Here is a 15,489-nt window from a genome sequence, read left to right on the forward strand (position 1 = left end):
AAGATTGTCCACAAAGTCATCAGAAAATCGAAGATCTTATATGCGTTCAAATGTTCAGTTCACCCTTCACACACCGTATTGTTCATCACATATTGTTCATTCTTATAAGTGTGCTTGAATGCATGATGATCAAAATATTATTTTCATAGTTATTGTCCATAGAGTAGTAAGAATCACTTCATGAAAGTATGTTTTTCTCTTGAATTTCTTCCTATACAGTTATGGGACTTGTATATATATGCTCATATAAATATCCTAAATATTTTTACACATTTAGAATATTTTAAAATACATTATTAATTACATAAAATCTTTTAGATTTTGATTGCCGTGCATAACATTCTATCTCCCCCCTAATCTTGTTCTTTTGTTCATCTTATTTAATTTGAGAATGGAGAAAATTGCCCAAATTCTTTTTATTTTGTTTGTTTTGTCATTCATTTGCCTCCTCTAAAGAGAGTAATATGAGTTCTGCTACGTGACTCAAATTACCATTCTTCATTCCTTATATCTTGTCATTATTGGTCTTTCTCCTATTCCTCCTGGATTCGTTGACTTTTGACTTCATTTTTTTTTGTGCCCTTTGGTAGTTGACTTTTTGGTGTAACTTTGAACGCCCATAGATTTTTTTAGCACTATACCACTCGTATTACCTATATATAAGCCACAGATCCTGCTGTCTCCCGTGTGCTCTAGCTCTTGCTCTCCAATGCATCTCAGTTCTGTTATCTCTCTCTCTCTTTCTGCTCAAAGTGCCCAAGAGAACGAGTGAAGCTGCCAGCATGATCTAGCTTCGGATAATTAAAATATTTGTTCACTTTCTCTCTCCATGGAAGAGTGGATAAAGGTGTTCTTTATCCCCCCCCCCCCAAAAAAAAAAAGTGTGCATCTCATATGCAGGAAGCACGAGAAGGATGATCTTTGCTAGGTCATGCTTGACAGCTTCACTTGTTCTCTACTGGGCATGACAGATACCTCGTTCAGCACATAATGAAATAGTGAAGAAAAGATCGATGTGAGTACTTCCCTCATTTGCTTACTTCACATGGCCATGCCTACTAACTTCTGACCCTCTTATTAACTTTTATGTCTTTTATCAGCTGGTCCCATCTGCAACAAAGAAATCCCTTTGTTTATGTTTACTTGAATGGTGTTCTATTATCACCGTCCTTGTTTCCGAGTAAAACGTTAGGCCCTCTAAACGTGTGAGTAGATTTGTGAGGGAACTACAAGTGTACAGCATATGGGTATTGCCATGCGAATTAGCGAGAACATTTATGCAGGAGGAGAAATGAAGAATGTGTATTAGGATCCCTTGTTCTTTCTCCATAACGAGTGATAGTGGATTTTCTGGGCAATCTTATTAGGAGTTACTTCCCACAACATATATACTGTTCATGAATCTTTGGTACTCCTACCTCTGATTATCTGTTTGATATCCAGTAGAACCTACATAAAACTTTTTCCTTGGACTTTGATGTTTGATTGATCTTATGCTCGTTATCACCACATATTCATTAATTAAGTCTAATATGTTCAATGATAACTAGTTGCAGATCTATTCACTTTAAAAAGAGGGGTCTGGTAAAATGGTCCTGGAAATTTCACTTCGTCTCATCTCTTTGCTGAAAAAAGTAGAGCAGTTTTCCCAGCCTGAACAATGGTCCTGGGTTTCCATGTGCACACCTTCAATCAATCGATCGATTTAAAGGATGATACTGCATAATCTCATTACTACTATAAATTTTAAATCTAATGGGTTATTGATTATTCTTTTATGAATTCCAAAAATAATGCAAGCATCTCCACAAACACTGATGTTTCTCCTGTTGAATTACTTAATTACTAGTATAGCAATTTTCACCTGTATGTCCTTAAGACTGCTTACAGGCACTGCTTGCTTCTTTTCAAGTACAAGATTATGAGCTAAACAAGACTCATCAACTGTTGTCAGCAATGCTTCAAGGTTTGTACTTCCACCTACCTTGCTCTCATGAAGGAATGGAGAACCCCACTCATGCACATCAGGCGTCATACATCAAAGATCACATGACAATACATTTGTCCTGAGTCATTACTATACTGCTTTGTCTGAGTCAAGAGCTCTGGAAGTTTTTTTTTCTTAAAGGAGTTTTGAATATTATTGTTTGACTACATGTTTAGCCATAAATGTGTAATTAGTTCTATCTTCTTCGGGTGAAGCCTATTAACCCCATGTAACAAAATATATTTTAGTTTGTGGACTTCATGAAGATGTTAACTATAAAATAGTTGAAGATAGATTCAAAAGATCACATCTCTTTTTGGCTTTAATGTTTTCCTTCGAAGTTGAAAAGTTTCACCCATATGCCGAGGATAAGTAGAGAAGACTTGTAAAGCAGGTAAAGGCCAAACACCACCGATTTTTATTCAACTTTTATTGACTGAAAATTTTGTATGACAAGGTGTTCCTATTTTTATAAGGTAGATTACATGTCCGAGTTAATGTCGTTTAAGTTTGGTAAAATTCCTCATCATATATCTTAAGTGATGAAAAGTACTCTAAATGATGATAGAGACTAGTCTTTCAGTTCTTACATTGTAGGAAATGGTACTTTGAGAGCAACAAGGGAAACCAGCCACACAGAGTAACAGCAGCATTTACAAAGTAAGGCTATCCATTTCTTAACAAGGGAAAGATTCCAATTAGGAATAGATTTGTTATAAATTAAAATCATGCTAACGAGAAGAGAGATAAAGCAATCACATGACCTGAGGGTTGAGATGCTTTCCTCCTTTAATATAAGAACCTTAAGACAAAACACAAGAGTCCATGCAACCATGGTCCCTCTCTCTCTCTCTCTCTCTCTCTCTCTCTCTCTCTCTCTCTCTCTCTCTCTCTCTCTATGTCTGTGTGTGTGTGTGTGTGTTTGTGTGTGTGGATTTGGACGTGGAAGGATGCATGAAAGGGTCCCTTACGAAAGTTATTAAAGGCACAGTAAATATAGAAACCTTAGTCTGCATTATGGTGGGGTGGGCATGACCATATTCAATTCCCCCTTCCTTTGGGACCACCCTCCAATTTTTATATATTCCAAGTATCTCTAATTCTATGGCAATATATACCCAATAACAAAGAGATTGATAAAGTTGTAATCCTTTCACATCTGACATCCCCTTCCGCCTCCCCTCTCCTCCCCTCATCCCATCTATCCACCTTGTAAATCTTCTCTTCTTCTCACAGTATTCTATTGAGATCATGGCTTACCTTTGTGCACCCACAAGTAGCTGAAGCTGCCAGCATGATCTGATCTCTTCTCTCTAACTAGATATAAGTATCATGGCATCCAAAGGAAAGCCATCAGATCATGTGGCAGTTTCATCTGCTGATGGGAGCACAAGAACTACTCAACCCTAATTATTACATGCTTATTAGGGTTTCCTGAATGATCGTCGCGCGCCGACCAACGCCAAAGGATCAATGATTTTGGTGGCCTACAGCTTTTAGGTATCCACGATAGTTATTATTTTTTTTTTTTATCTTTCTTGTTACGATGGATTTTCTTTCACTGCTGCTGTTGTTTTTGCATGACAATATATATATATATATATATATATATATATATATATATATATGAAGAACTTCTTGTTTTGTAGGAGAAGAGGGAAGGGAAGTTGAGAGGCAAGAATTAGGGTTTTGGAGCTAGCAAAGAGAATTCAGGTCAGTGATTCAAAGAGCGCATGCCTCCATGAGTCACTTAATAATACTTGATCTTCTCTTTTCCATTTCTTTCTTTTCTATTATGCACGTATGCTTGTATTATGTTAATCCCACTTGTTATGTCGGTATGTCCAAGAATTACAAGTAACCTGGTTTATTCTGTTCACCTAGGCTAGCTATATGCATCCTCCAGTGGAGATTATGGGACCCCTAGCTAGAGATTAAAGAAAATGGGAGAAGATAATTTTCTTCTTGTGGAAAAAGAAATCTGCTTAGTGACTTGTTAGTTTACAAATCACTGTTATTGTTGCTTCACTGATAGCTAATATCCTTTCGAGGAGAAAAATATTGTCATCATTATCCATGCTAAACTACATCTTACCAAAATTACTTGGAGATATCCTTGTCTAAACTTTGGTACTTCCCTGTAGTACTTGTGCTACTTTATGAACATAGGATTCTAAACATTTTGATCCATATAGATTCATAAACTGGGATGATGTATTGATATGCACGGGGAAGAGAAAACCATATTGACTTCATTCTTGCTAATTAACCATAAGAGCCTCAAAAGTTTCCTGGTATATTCTGTTTCATGATGCAAGCTTCTGGGCTTGTCTCCCTTTTAATGATGGGTGTACGAATTTGCCAGAATATTTATTCTATTTAGCCGACGTGCAGATTGGTCTGTGTCAGATATTTGGCATGCCAGTGCAGTTACTGTCTCTTTCTCTTTTTTTTTTCTTTCTCTTTATTTATCTTGTCCTTGTTTATAGGATCTTGCTAAAGGAGCAGGAGAGTCCTTAATTTCTTGGTTAGTAGATCCCTGCTATCTTGGATCTCGCATCTAATTCTATCTTCTGCTGCAATTTCAATCTAACTTTCAGGTTTTGATACAAATGAATAGACGATGACTCAGACATTCTAGTCCACACCATATCCTTCTCGTTACTACCTAACATTGGTCAGTGATATTGAGTATAGTTTAGCCTACTGATTTATTCTCATCTCCAGACCTGAGAGATTACATCATTTATCTGCCCTGAGTTCCTTTTTTTTTTTCCATTGTTTACTGTTGTCACAACTTTTGCTCAATCCTTCCTCAGAATTTGGTTAAAACTAGCATCTTGTGCATGTAATGCATTTGAAATTATCAGAAATAAGAAGCATTTAAAAGATAGGAATTTTCTCAAGCCCGTATTGGGTATCTAAGAACTGCAGATTATTGTTCAGAAAGAGGAGTTTGTGTTTTGGGGGAATCTGGCAGTTTATTCAGTGTTCAATACATTATGATCAACACAACAATATTACCTCTTGGTTAGTTTGGAAGTTAACTAGACTACTCTCAAAACCTGACAGTGCCAATCTAGAATGAATGTTTATTTAGTCTAGGTAGTCCATGCTCAGTGGAAACTCAGCTTAAGGATCAGTATAAAGACTATAACAGGGAGTGGAGTGGCATATTTTGAAGGTCTCAGAATCTCCTTCGCTTGCCTCCAAAAGTTCTACATGAACATTGCATTGGAAGAAATGAAACTAGAGTAGATGAACAATGGTCGAAGGCATTTCCACTAACTCCTCTCAATATGGAATTCAGACAAGATAGATCATTATACAGAGAGAGTACCACATGGAATACTAATGGTCGGCAGCCATCTCTTTCCTCTATACAGCAAACCCTGATCCTTGATACTATAGTAGTCCAGTTCAGCAATAGAACATCACCCTCTTCACATTCTCCTTTAGGGCTGGAAGTGGCTTGACTGCAGTCTCTCTTGCACATGTGGTTCCGGCACTTGAACCGTTATCTTGTGCTTCTCGTTCAACATAGAACCGGGCTCGAAATGCTGCTAAATGTGCATAATATGCTGGAGGAACTGCAAAATCAATTTCAAGAAGAGCCAGCATGTAAGTTACACTTTCATCAATTAATAAATTTTATAGGACTGTTATGTTATTAAGATAGATTTAGTCAATTGATGCAGAATATGATTTCCATAAGATTTTGAAAGACCTTTTAAGACCGTTTGTGACCATGTCTGTAATATGTTGTCAGGTGAACGGTTCAAAAGTGTTGACTTCATGTCAAAAGGCAGGAATAGAGATTAAGGTTGAATATGCAAAATAATCCATCATGTTAAATTTATATCAACGGCTAAACAAATTTTGAAAGCAAAGATCCTTACCAACAGAGACTGATCTTGTACACCTCGCATACCTGCAGATTTATAGAAGAGAAAAACAATCAACAAAAAGATTAAATAGAAGTAAGAAGTAAGAACACAAGGGCAAAAGGAAGATCAAAACATACGTGTAGCACAGATTGTTTGTCAGAGACTGCAATCCATCTGCTGTAAAATTATTTTCATCCCATAAAACATGGTAATGTGCTGGCCGACTTGTCCCCTGCATAATGCCAAGAATATATTCTGAAGAAAAAGACATATTACAGCTATTGCCTGTTATTTTCATACACAAATTTTGGAATACATAGACACAGAGCGCAAAGTTCACTTTCATTTATACGGGCATATTTGTTTACACTGAGATAGATGATATGAATGAACACATGAATGCTTATCTTCCTATGTTCCTCATCTTGGTGTGGATTTTCTTTAACCATTCTGTACTATTTACTCTTGTTTGTGCTCCACAGATTTACTATTCATTCTAGTCACCTATTAAATCCTACATGCAAGTATTAATATTACCTGGATTCCAGCATGGCTGCATAAATAGAAGTCAAACTCTGTCGGGTGGCATATCTTAGAATCTACTACAGTACCTGGAATAAACATGTCAATCAAATAAGCCTTTAAGCTGAATAAGCTTTATACAGAAGTATCTCTTATTACTTGCATAGTAAAATACCAGGTAGAATGTTCCCACTCTTGTCAGTACTAGACCGGTTCTTGTGGTTGCTGGCAAACAGCCTTGTATGATGCCTCTTTTGGACAACAACAAAAGTCACTGGTGGTTGATAGTTCGGTTCAAGAGAGGCACAAGCCTGTTTTGCAAACAGAAAATAGTGAAGTTTCTAGCATTTGTTTAACTAATACCATTGAATAATAAATTCAACCATGAAAGTTGGCCCAGTCACTATTTACCTTACGAATTGCATCAAGCTCATAAAGTAGGACCTGGTAAAACTGTCCTTCACTCACACCATCCCTGCAAAAAACATTATGTCCAAAAAGTCATTTTCAATATTTTTCCTATAGACAGTATCATTTTAGCTTAACCTGTCTTATACCTGTATATACAATACATATGCTATTGCAAATAATTTCTTACAGTAGCTAATCATGCCATTTGTTCCAAAATGGATTTGCTAGAAGATTTCTATATTTTGTTAAAGATTCACTATACGATAAATACTTTCTTTGTGTCCTCCAATATTCCACAGGATAGAGCAATCTTAGAACTTTGAAAGGAATATCAGCCTACCGTAAAGTAGTATAGCTATTGTTTAAGTCCAAAGTGGATAATACATTTATCAGAGACATTGTAGAAGTTAACAGATTCTTCTTTTATACTTAATTCTCAATGAACACTTCTGTGCCTCATCTAAGTAAGAGAAAATCTTACTCGTAATTAATTTGTCAAGATAATCTGATCAAATATGCAATCATGCATCAATAGGACTGAAAAGCAAATGTAGCTAATGATTATTGACCTGTAGAAAATGATCCTCAGTGGCTTTTGGCCAGTAGCCTTCCTGAAGGATATTAACAGATCCCTGCAGTACAGTGCAAGAAAGAATTGGTGAACATTACTTAGAGGTTAGGAGGAATCACCACTCATCCATGAATTTAGGTTGGATCATATAACTACACTGAAAATGAAATAATTTTGTGTACACGGATCTAAGAATAAGGAAACCAACATACCTTATCATGCCACCACTAACTGTTCCCCGAACAGGATCATTCCAGCTTTTGTAGAGGTCTTGTATAAGCTCCTGTCTGTGAGCCTGAGCACAGACCAAACCAGCATATTTCGTAATCTCTGGCCAATCTTGAGAAGCTACTACCTACATCAACCAAAGAGTCATCAAATTGTGAACAGAAATAGGATAAATACATCTAAATCCTTATAACTTTTGACAGTACAGCAGCTATTGAAGGATTGGAGTCTTCTCCATTCTCTGGGTGGGTAACATCTGCACCGAAAATTATAGTTGGAATGTCGCTGACTAGTGGTATTCTCCAACTGATTGCATCCATGAGGACAGTATTTCTTCCTCCCATCTGCAATTAATGTATCATGAATCTGTCAAATAATGTCTCCAAACGTTTAGGACATAGAAAATGCACAGTTAGTAAAAAATTGGATAAGTTTTAAACATGCAAACCATCTATCATACTTATATTGTGTATTTAACTTTGATATGGATGCTATCAACATGACTTGAATCCACAATTATTTTAGCACAAGAAGGCTAACCTTACTGTCACAGTAGGTAAAGCCCTCTTTGTCTTCTATCATGGAGAACAATAATTTAGATATATTAATAGTTGTCCAACCGGTAGGTTACAATACAGTCAATATAGAATTACGAGGAAAATTCCATCTGTCTCAGCTGACATCCACACAAATGTTGTGCAACCTACTTGATCTCTCTAAATAACTGATATAAATATCTTTTCCTACCTCGACAGAATCATGCATAATGCAAAACAGCTAGAGAAATATGTAAATTTGCAACAAATATAAATAGATGACAATTTGAATTCAGTCTTTTCACCTTCACATTAATCTTCAAGGAGACATTTGCTAGATACTGTTTGCTAATCTTGAACACATGCTTTGTTAGACAGCACTGTGAAATCAATCCCAAATCTGTCTCACATATCCGCTTTATATCACCTGAAAATGCAAGTGAATCACCTATGGCTTGACATGAAATAGATGCAGCCACTATATGTTTCAGGTTAGAAGTCAGAGAAATCAGATGGGACACTAAGTATTTATACCATACAAAGAGCCATTATTGTCAGGCAAGATAGCGATTAATAGTTCCAATTCCTTTCCTCTAATTTTGGTCGATGCATGATAGACATACTTCAGAGCTTTGTCGACCTGATCTGGTCGGGCTGAATAGACAGGTATTACAGGTTCCGGACTGAATTCCTGCAGGATTTTTAGTTGCAGTAAAATTATGGTATGGATTGTTTGAAAGTGCACATGAGCCAGTAGAGGACATAGTGAGATCACCATTCCAGAGACTTGGCACATTTGAGCCAGCTCATAACAAAACCCTCGTGCTACACTTTCTTGGACAGTCCAAGAAAAATTAATGCACACCCACCGAGCAACTGTGCTTCCATTAATCATTTTCTGTTGAAAAACCGAAGTAAATGTTTGATCAGAAAATTTAAACATAACTTATTTGAATCCAATCAAAGTGTAAAGATGCTGATATTTAAAACTAATTGAACAAGCTATTTCTGCAGAAAAGTTGTTAGATGTTCTAAATTGGTTATTAGAAAATGCAGTCAGCAAAAAGTAATACCTTGTTCATCATATTCCATTGACCAACATGAGGTAAACAGTCTCTTTCCTTTCCAGTGTCATGATATTTCAGCTAAAACAATCATTTGTAGTGGGAAATGTTAGAACTACAAAGATTTGGCTAGGAAGTTAATTAAAAATAATAAAAATAGAATAAAAGAGAGTGAGTTAGAAAACTACCCAAGGTGCAGGAAGGATTCGAGCCTCAACAGAGGTTAGTTTCTCACTAATTTTAATTCCAAATTCATTTGCATATGGATCTTGATCATAAGCATTATGTTGAACAGTCTGAAACACAAGCATGTACATAAAAGAATTAATGCCTTTATGCAGTGGGGTAACAGGCATCATAGTTAAAAATCTTAATGAAAAATTAAATGGCAGGATATTATAAAAGAATTGTACTAAGCACCTGCAGAATATCACTCTCCCTTTCCTTTGGTCTTTGGCATGCTACTTTTAGAAGAGCAGTTATTTGCTTTTCATTCAGCCTTTTTGTATACCTTTGACCACTCAAGATTTTACAGGCCTACAAAGTAACATCTCGAAAAATGACTGCCAGGATTAATGTGATCTAAAAGCACAACAACAGAATCAGACTGACATTAAAAGATAAAAGTTTTAACCTCCATCGGCAAATAATTAGCCTTTTTCTGATTTCCCACTTGAAGACAAGGTAGATGCGTATATTGAACGGTGAATCCATACATCTCTTGGAAGTATTCTACAACTGACTTCATAGACTGGTCCTCAACTGGAAATCTACAAGATATAAATGAAAGAAATTATTGATCAACCAAATATATGAGCATTCAAACGCCCCAATGATATTGTTTTTAGAAAGACAATGTATTCTCATTGGTAAGGAAAAAAAGGCAGCAACTAACACATTGTTCTGTGACCACAAGAGAACTTACATGAGTTCTCTTGTAGGTAATGATGTCAATCCAGATATTCGATATTTTCTTCGCACATGCCCTCTGTGTGTAACTTCCACTTTCACTCCTCTAAGTGCCTTTTTTACCTAATAAACAATTTTCACTTAGATGAGAGGATGGCTAACTAGCAAAAAGCAAGGCAGTGCCATTCAGCATGATTGAAGTACTACTTTATACCTTAACATGATCAGCATCGGAGAAAGGCCTTGACAATGCATCCTTTCCCAAAATTTGAGCAACAAAATCAATTACAGGAAGTGGCTCAATAAATGCCGCAGTCGACATGTCTAGGAGCAAAATAGCAAGAATAAAAGTTATACAACTTCAGATGAATAGCTTCCATCGCATTTGAGTTAACACAGATTATAACTCAGAGTGCATTACCAATATTGAGTGACAAGCCCATTTGGGTAGGTCTTATACTCTGATAAAAGCCGCACCATGACTCTAAACCATCGCCGAGCCGCTGAGGGGTTTTAAAGTCGGTAGAGAAAAAGGATTTCCCAACAGGGCAGTATCTAAAACAGAGAAGAAAAAAAATGTTACATGATCATGAAAGCTAAATATTCCTTTAACTAGATAAGTACCACAATCTAGGAACAACACCTTTTAGTTGACAATTGTCTGAGAACAATGTCCAGAACTTGCAGAGCTTCTTGTGGACTATCTGCACATTTCCCTCCTAAAAATTGGCTTAGGTGGTGCATATTTGCTCTCGCAACAAACTTAATGGCCACTTTGTATTTTCTTATCCTTCTGCTTAAATAATATTTCCAACAACAATTGTTATAGCAGGTAAACATATATTGTACATAATCAGAGTCTATGAAACTTGAATCCTCGTGCACTTGAATCTTGAAAATATGAAGATGTGGAGGAGGGTAAAATTCTTTACCAAGGGAGCTAAGGGGAATAAGAAATAAACTATGAATAAAGACATCAAATGTATCCAATTTATTAGCACAAATTATACTGAACAATAATGGTTTATGAGAACATGATTAAGAACTCTGTACCCTTAGTAAAAGATGAAGAGAAGAAGTTAAATGAAAAACAAAATGTTTTGAGACTGAGTGAAGGGATTACTTGGGGCCACTAGTTCCATCTTCTTCGCTCACGAGCTCGATACTGAACTCCTTGTAAGAGAAAGGGAGCTCTCCAGCAGTATAGAGACTTTTCCTACCATCGTAAGCAGGCAACCTCGTGCCAAGATCAGATTCTCTGTACAGTTTCACAAGCTCCGCAATAATACTTCTGTTCACACTTCTTGATGCCTCCTCAGGTGTTATGGTTACCTCAAGAAAAGAAATGCGGAGAAATTATCGATGTGAGCCCAAGATATGCAATTCACACGTCCCAAGAATAACGATCTCAAACAGAACTACTAAAATAAAAGTTGAATAGAGCTTCCACAATCTACTGTTTGGCGAAGAATGTTAAACCTTTCAGGAGTTCTTACAGAAATAGGAATATAATGAAAATTTTATATGTGGATAGTTTAGCAGGATAAATTTTCTTACATCATAGTGGACTAAATCCTTGTCCGGCAGCTCTGCGAAAAAATGATTAGCTTTTACTACACATCTAGTCCCTGCTTGCCCAAGCCCAGGCCTTTGGGGGAACCTGAGAGATTTGCTGGAACAAGGGACTGAAACCTCTAGATCACTAAACTGACTCTTACTCTCCAAACAACCACTATGAACTTGGCATTCCATGGCGTTCTTCCGCACCCCTCGACCTCTTCTTCTGCCTCTGTTTTTAGAAAGAGATGTGCTTTGGTTTTGCAATTTGGCACCTTGGGATACCTGAGGAGGTGGTCCTTTCCCATTCTGAGAAGTTTTTGGAGCCTTTTGAACAGGGCTCATGGGATTGTTTGCTTGGGTCTTGATCACGATGTGCTGTTCTGAGGTTTCTTTCAATTGGCCTACAGGCATGGTTGCAAACTAACTAATTGACGAGAGAAGGGGCCTTTCACCAAGTTGGCTATACTTAGCCGTCTTCTCAAATATCTTCTTGCAGTCAGTACTGGAATCACAAAGAAAGGATGGAAGAAACCAAAGTATGAAGTAACCATTGGTCAATGCAATTCACAGAAGAAAGAAAGCTTTGCGAAGATAAAGACAGAGCATCATGTATACTAGAGGGTTATACTTGAACAAAAACTCAATAACCAAATTCAAGCAAATATTAGTATGATTTTATATCACTGAGGACGCAAACAAAAGTAATGTACTTGCTTTTTTGTCTCACATATCAGTATGAGAACAGTAAAGTTTAAGACATCACTTGAACTTGGCAAACATTTTTAACACGGACTATGACATTCAATTACATAAGCAGTAAAGAATAGAAAAGTAAAACCTTAGAATCCAAGAAATCAAAAGTCGAATTTTTGGCAGACGCCAAAATGGAGACCCTCAGTCATGCAAGAGCTCGCAAGCAAGCATTTATGAATAGGCGAGGAATGAAATAAATTTTAAGAGGAGAAAGAAACATTCCAACTCAAAACAACAATCCCAAAAAGTGAGTGAGTGAGTGTGTGTGTGAGAGAGAGAGAGAGAGAGAAGCAGGGATCCCCTGATGCACTTCCAAAAGGCCAAAGCTTCCAAGAAGCATCAACACTTACCAACCCAAATAGAGCAGCAAAGAAACAAGCACAAGGAATAAAATGCAACGCGTCCTTACCCAGCTGAGAACAAGCACATACAAACAAAATCAACCCCATTGCAAATAAAAGGAAACCCAAGTACCCAAATCCTGACTTACCAACTCGGTGCTACACTATCTTATCACAAAGCTTACTGCTCTCCACCACCACCACCACCACCACCACCAACACCAACACCAACACCAATCCCCTTCCTTCTCTTTAATCGAACAAAAAGCTCGGCTTAAAAGAGAACCTAAAGTGGACTTGAAAGGGATGTGATAAGAAAGAGATGGGAAAGCGAAAAAGTTCATAGAGATTATAAGAGCCAGTAATGAAGGGAGAAAGAGGTGGTGAAACCCATACACGCATGCACATTTTGCTTTTGGTGGCCTTTTTTTCTCTTCTTTTATCACGTGTCAAAGGGGATGGGATGATGGGAAAAAATATGGGCACCAGAGAGATATGGATGTTGGTGGGGGTAATGGGGACGGTACTGCTCTCTCTGCCTCTGTCTCTCTGACCAACAAAACCCCCACCATTTTCAAACACTATCTACTAACTCCTAAGTATAAATTATGTATTTTATTATAACATCCACAATATTTGTTGCTGGAGATGAGATTGATCCATGACTAAAAATCAAATTGCATTAAATGCAATCTTCCTCTGCGGAAGAATAATTCGAACTTCCTCCAGTAGACGCAGAGAACTAACTCAATGGCTCCTCTCTCTCTCTCTCTCTCTCTCTCTCGCTCTCGCTCTCCAAATAAATGAGTAGATGATTGCCTGCAGCCCCCGTCGCAGGATTTTTAACCAATCAATGAGTGCCAAGTCTATACAAATGGGTCTGCCTAGTTTTGGGGTTTCCCGTGGGTACAGTTTAGTAATGATGGTGCAGTCTTAAGGACTAAAATCTAGTATTCACGGCATTTCGCACCTTATACTTATCTATCTATCTATATTTACCTTATATATAATATGACAGCGGATCAGATCTTTTTGTCAGGTTCTTGATCAGTGGCCATGAAGGGGGGGAAGGGGGGGAGGGAGATTGCCACGTCGGATGCAATGAATGATCTTTTTGACCCTTGATACACTAATGATGGATGAGGAGGAAACTCTTTATGTTTTCTTCTCTTTTGGATTTGCCTTGTTTAGTTAATACTTTCTTGCAAAAGAGATTGGAGATTGAAACCCCTCGGGGATGATCATTTCTTTCCAAAATGTGAATCATAGAGATCACTTTCTATCCTGATATTAATTTGAATATCTAATGATCCTTTGATCCATATACAAAGGAATCGACTTGCAAATAATAAAAAGTACAAGGCACAAAATTAAAAAAATTAAAAAATAAAGGTGAAGAGTCCTACTGAATACAAAGGCACCATTACCAAGCTTGAGGAATGGCTACATATGAGATACTTAATGGAGAATTATGGGACAATGTCTAGAAAATTGGTTGATGAGGAGCCGATTATGGAGCAAAAAGTAGGATATTTCACTGACATGGTTAACTAATTTATTAATGCATGGGCCAACAAATGGAGGAATGCTTATAAAAAATAAATAAATAAATAAATAGGTTATAATATTGAGGTGAAGATGAGAAGAGAATGTTGGAAGGAGTAGTGTCTTGTCTAATAAAAAGGTGGAATGGGCCATTTTTTGAGAATGGAAGGCTAGCTTTGTATTCTCTTCTCTTGGATATATATTGACCTCACTGTTGTCTTATCTACAACTTCTGTTTGTTTCCTTTTGGCACAGACATGGTTATGTAGAAAATGTTTTAATATTTGGAGGTAACTAAGTTTAATTATGCCAAACAAGGGATTTACCCGAGCTTATTGGGCCTCAAAAATATATAGTTATGGACTTATACTAGGCCCAATATTCCAGCCCAAGTACTTATTCCTGGTCAACATGACCCAAATCGATAGGAGATGGATAACGGATTTATCCCTATCCTTGCTATCATATTCATAGCTAAACTGGTGGATGGATGCCCAAATCAGAAAGGAACTAAGATTTACTATGCTTAGTGCCTTAGTGGAATTTAAATCAATTTGAGCATAAAGTTATAAATTATAGACATAAAATCTGTTAACAATCTTTTCACCTCTTGTACTTTATTTTGTGTGGAACAAGACCTCACTGGTGACGCACAGAAGCTTGACAAGAAAATTCTTCATTCTTCCGGTGAATGGCATTACCACTACTCGGTCTTCTAAAGCTATCTTTTAACTCAAATAGGACTAACAAATGCAGTGCAGCAGATTGAACGAGTCATACATTCAATTTAATAAAACTATTTGAATATAAGTACATATACTCTAATTTATCTCAGTTATCTAATTTATATTTACGATTTAGCCCTAACGCCCACTCAACCGAGGCATCTCCTTGTCAGCACCGTTGCAATGAACGCCTCCTCTCTCTCTCTCTCTCCCTATTATTTAGCCTCAAAAGAGGTTTTTTCTTGTTCCTTCTCTTTCTTTTTACTCCTCACTCTTCTTTTTTTTCCTCCTTTCTCCTCTTACCTCGAATCACCTTCCTATGTAAGCCCTCTCTTGCCTCCATTTCACCTTGGTTGCCACTGCCTTGGCGAGCCTTGTCATGGCTGTCGAGGTAATGTCACTTTCAGGGTCGCCACTTCTCCCATCTTGTTGTCCACTATACATTGTAGC

General features: G+C 37.1%; 1 protein-coding gene and 1 long non-coding RNA gene across 8 annotated transcripts; one reads left to right on the forward strand and one right to left on the reverse strand.

Annotated features, from left to right (window-relative positions):
• The first annotated feature begins 3,095 nt into the window (after positions 1 to 3,095).
• On the forward strand, positions 3,096 to 5,019 carry LOC140779241 (uncharacterized). 3 transcript variants are annotated; one of them, XR_012107302.1, is made up of 3 exons: positions 3,099 to 3,487; positions 3,620 to 3,700; positions 3,872 to 5,019. It is a non-coding gene; the product is annotated as an uncharacterized lncRNA (long non-coding RNA). The 3 variants fall into 3 exon arrangements; XR_012107301.1 differs by having other exon boundaries at positions 3,100 to 3,487; positions 3,637 to 3,700; XR_012107300.1 differs by lacking the exon at positions 3,872 to 5,019 and having other exon boundaries at positions 3,096 to 3,487; positions 3,637 to 3,848.
• A 142-nt stretch (positions 5,020 to 5,161) lies between these two features.
• LOC140779240 (protein argonaute 10-like) lies at positions 5,162 to 13,054 on the reverse strand. 5 transcript variants are annotated; one of them, XM_073124242.1, is made up of 23 exons: positions 12,919 to 13,054; positions 11,673 to 12,177; positions 11,239 to 11,447; positions 10,759 to 10,911; positions 10,537 to 10,670; positions 10,330 to 10,439; positions 10,132 to 10,238; positions 9,841 to 9,976; positions 9,627 to 9,743; positions 9,395 to 9,502; positions 9,216 to 9,287; positions 8,918 to 9,040; positions 8,677 to 8,833; positions 8,448 to 8,569; positions 7,813 to 7,950; positions 7,591 to 7,733; positions 7,377 to 7,439; positions 6,808 to 6,871; positions 6,572 to 6,707; positions 6,412 to 6,485; positions 6,012 to 6,106; positions 5,887 to 5,918; positions 5,162 to 5,577 (listed from the first exon to the last, which is right to left on the reverse strand). In XM_073124242.1, exons 2-23 carry the CDS (start codon positions 12,084 to 12,086, stop codon positions 5,408 to 5,410), a joined length of 2,877 nt encoding a protein of 958 aa, XP_072980343.1. In that variant the 5' UTR covers positions 12,087 to 12,177; positions 12,919 to 13,054; the 3' UTR covers positions 5,162 to 5,407. The 5 variants fall into 5 exon arrangements, with proteins under 5 accessions (XP_072980343.1, XP_072980345.1, XP_072980344.1 ...); XM_073124244.1 differs by lacking the exon at positions 12,919 to 13,054 and adding an exon at positions 12,779 to 12,819; XM_073124243.1 differs by lacking the exon at positions 12,919 to 13,054 and adding an exon at positions 12,514 to 12,754.
• Between the last annotated feature and the right edge of the window lie 2,435 nt (positions 13,055 to 15,489).

The sequence above is a fragment of the Typha angustifolia genome, chromosome 15 (assembly GCF_048772165.1).
Source record: "Typha angustifolia cultivar Huaian chromosome 15, ASM4877216v1, whole genome shotgun sequence".
Taxonomy (NCBI): Eukaryota; Viridiplantae; Streptophyta; class Magnoliopsida; order Poales; family Typhaceae; genus Typha; species Typha angustifolia.

Coding starts and splice junctions, on each gene's coding strand:
- LOC140779240 (XM_073124242.1), bottom strand. CDS start 12,086: ATGCCTGTAGGCCAATTGAAAGAAACCTCAGAACAGCACATCGTGATC. Junction 10,440..10,536: donor GGGCTTGTCACTCAATATTG/GTAATGCACTCT, acceptor TTTTGCTCCTAG/ACATGTCGACTGCGGCATTT. Junction 9,744..9,840: donor CTAATTATTTGCCGATGGAG/GTTAAAACTTTT, acceptor GTTACTTTGTAG/GCCTGTAAAATCTTGAGTGG.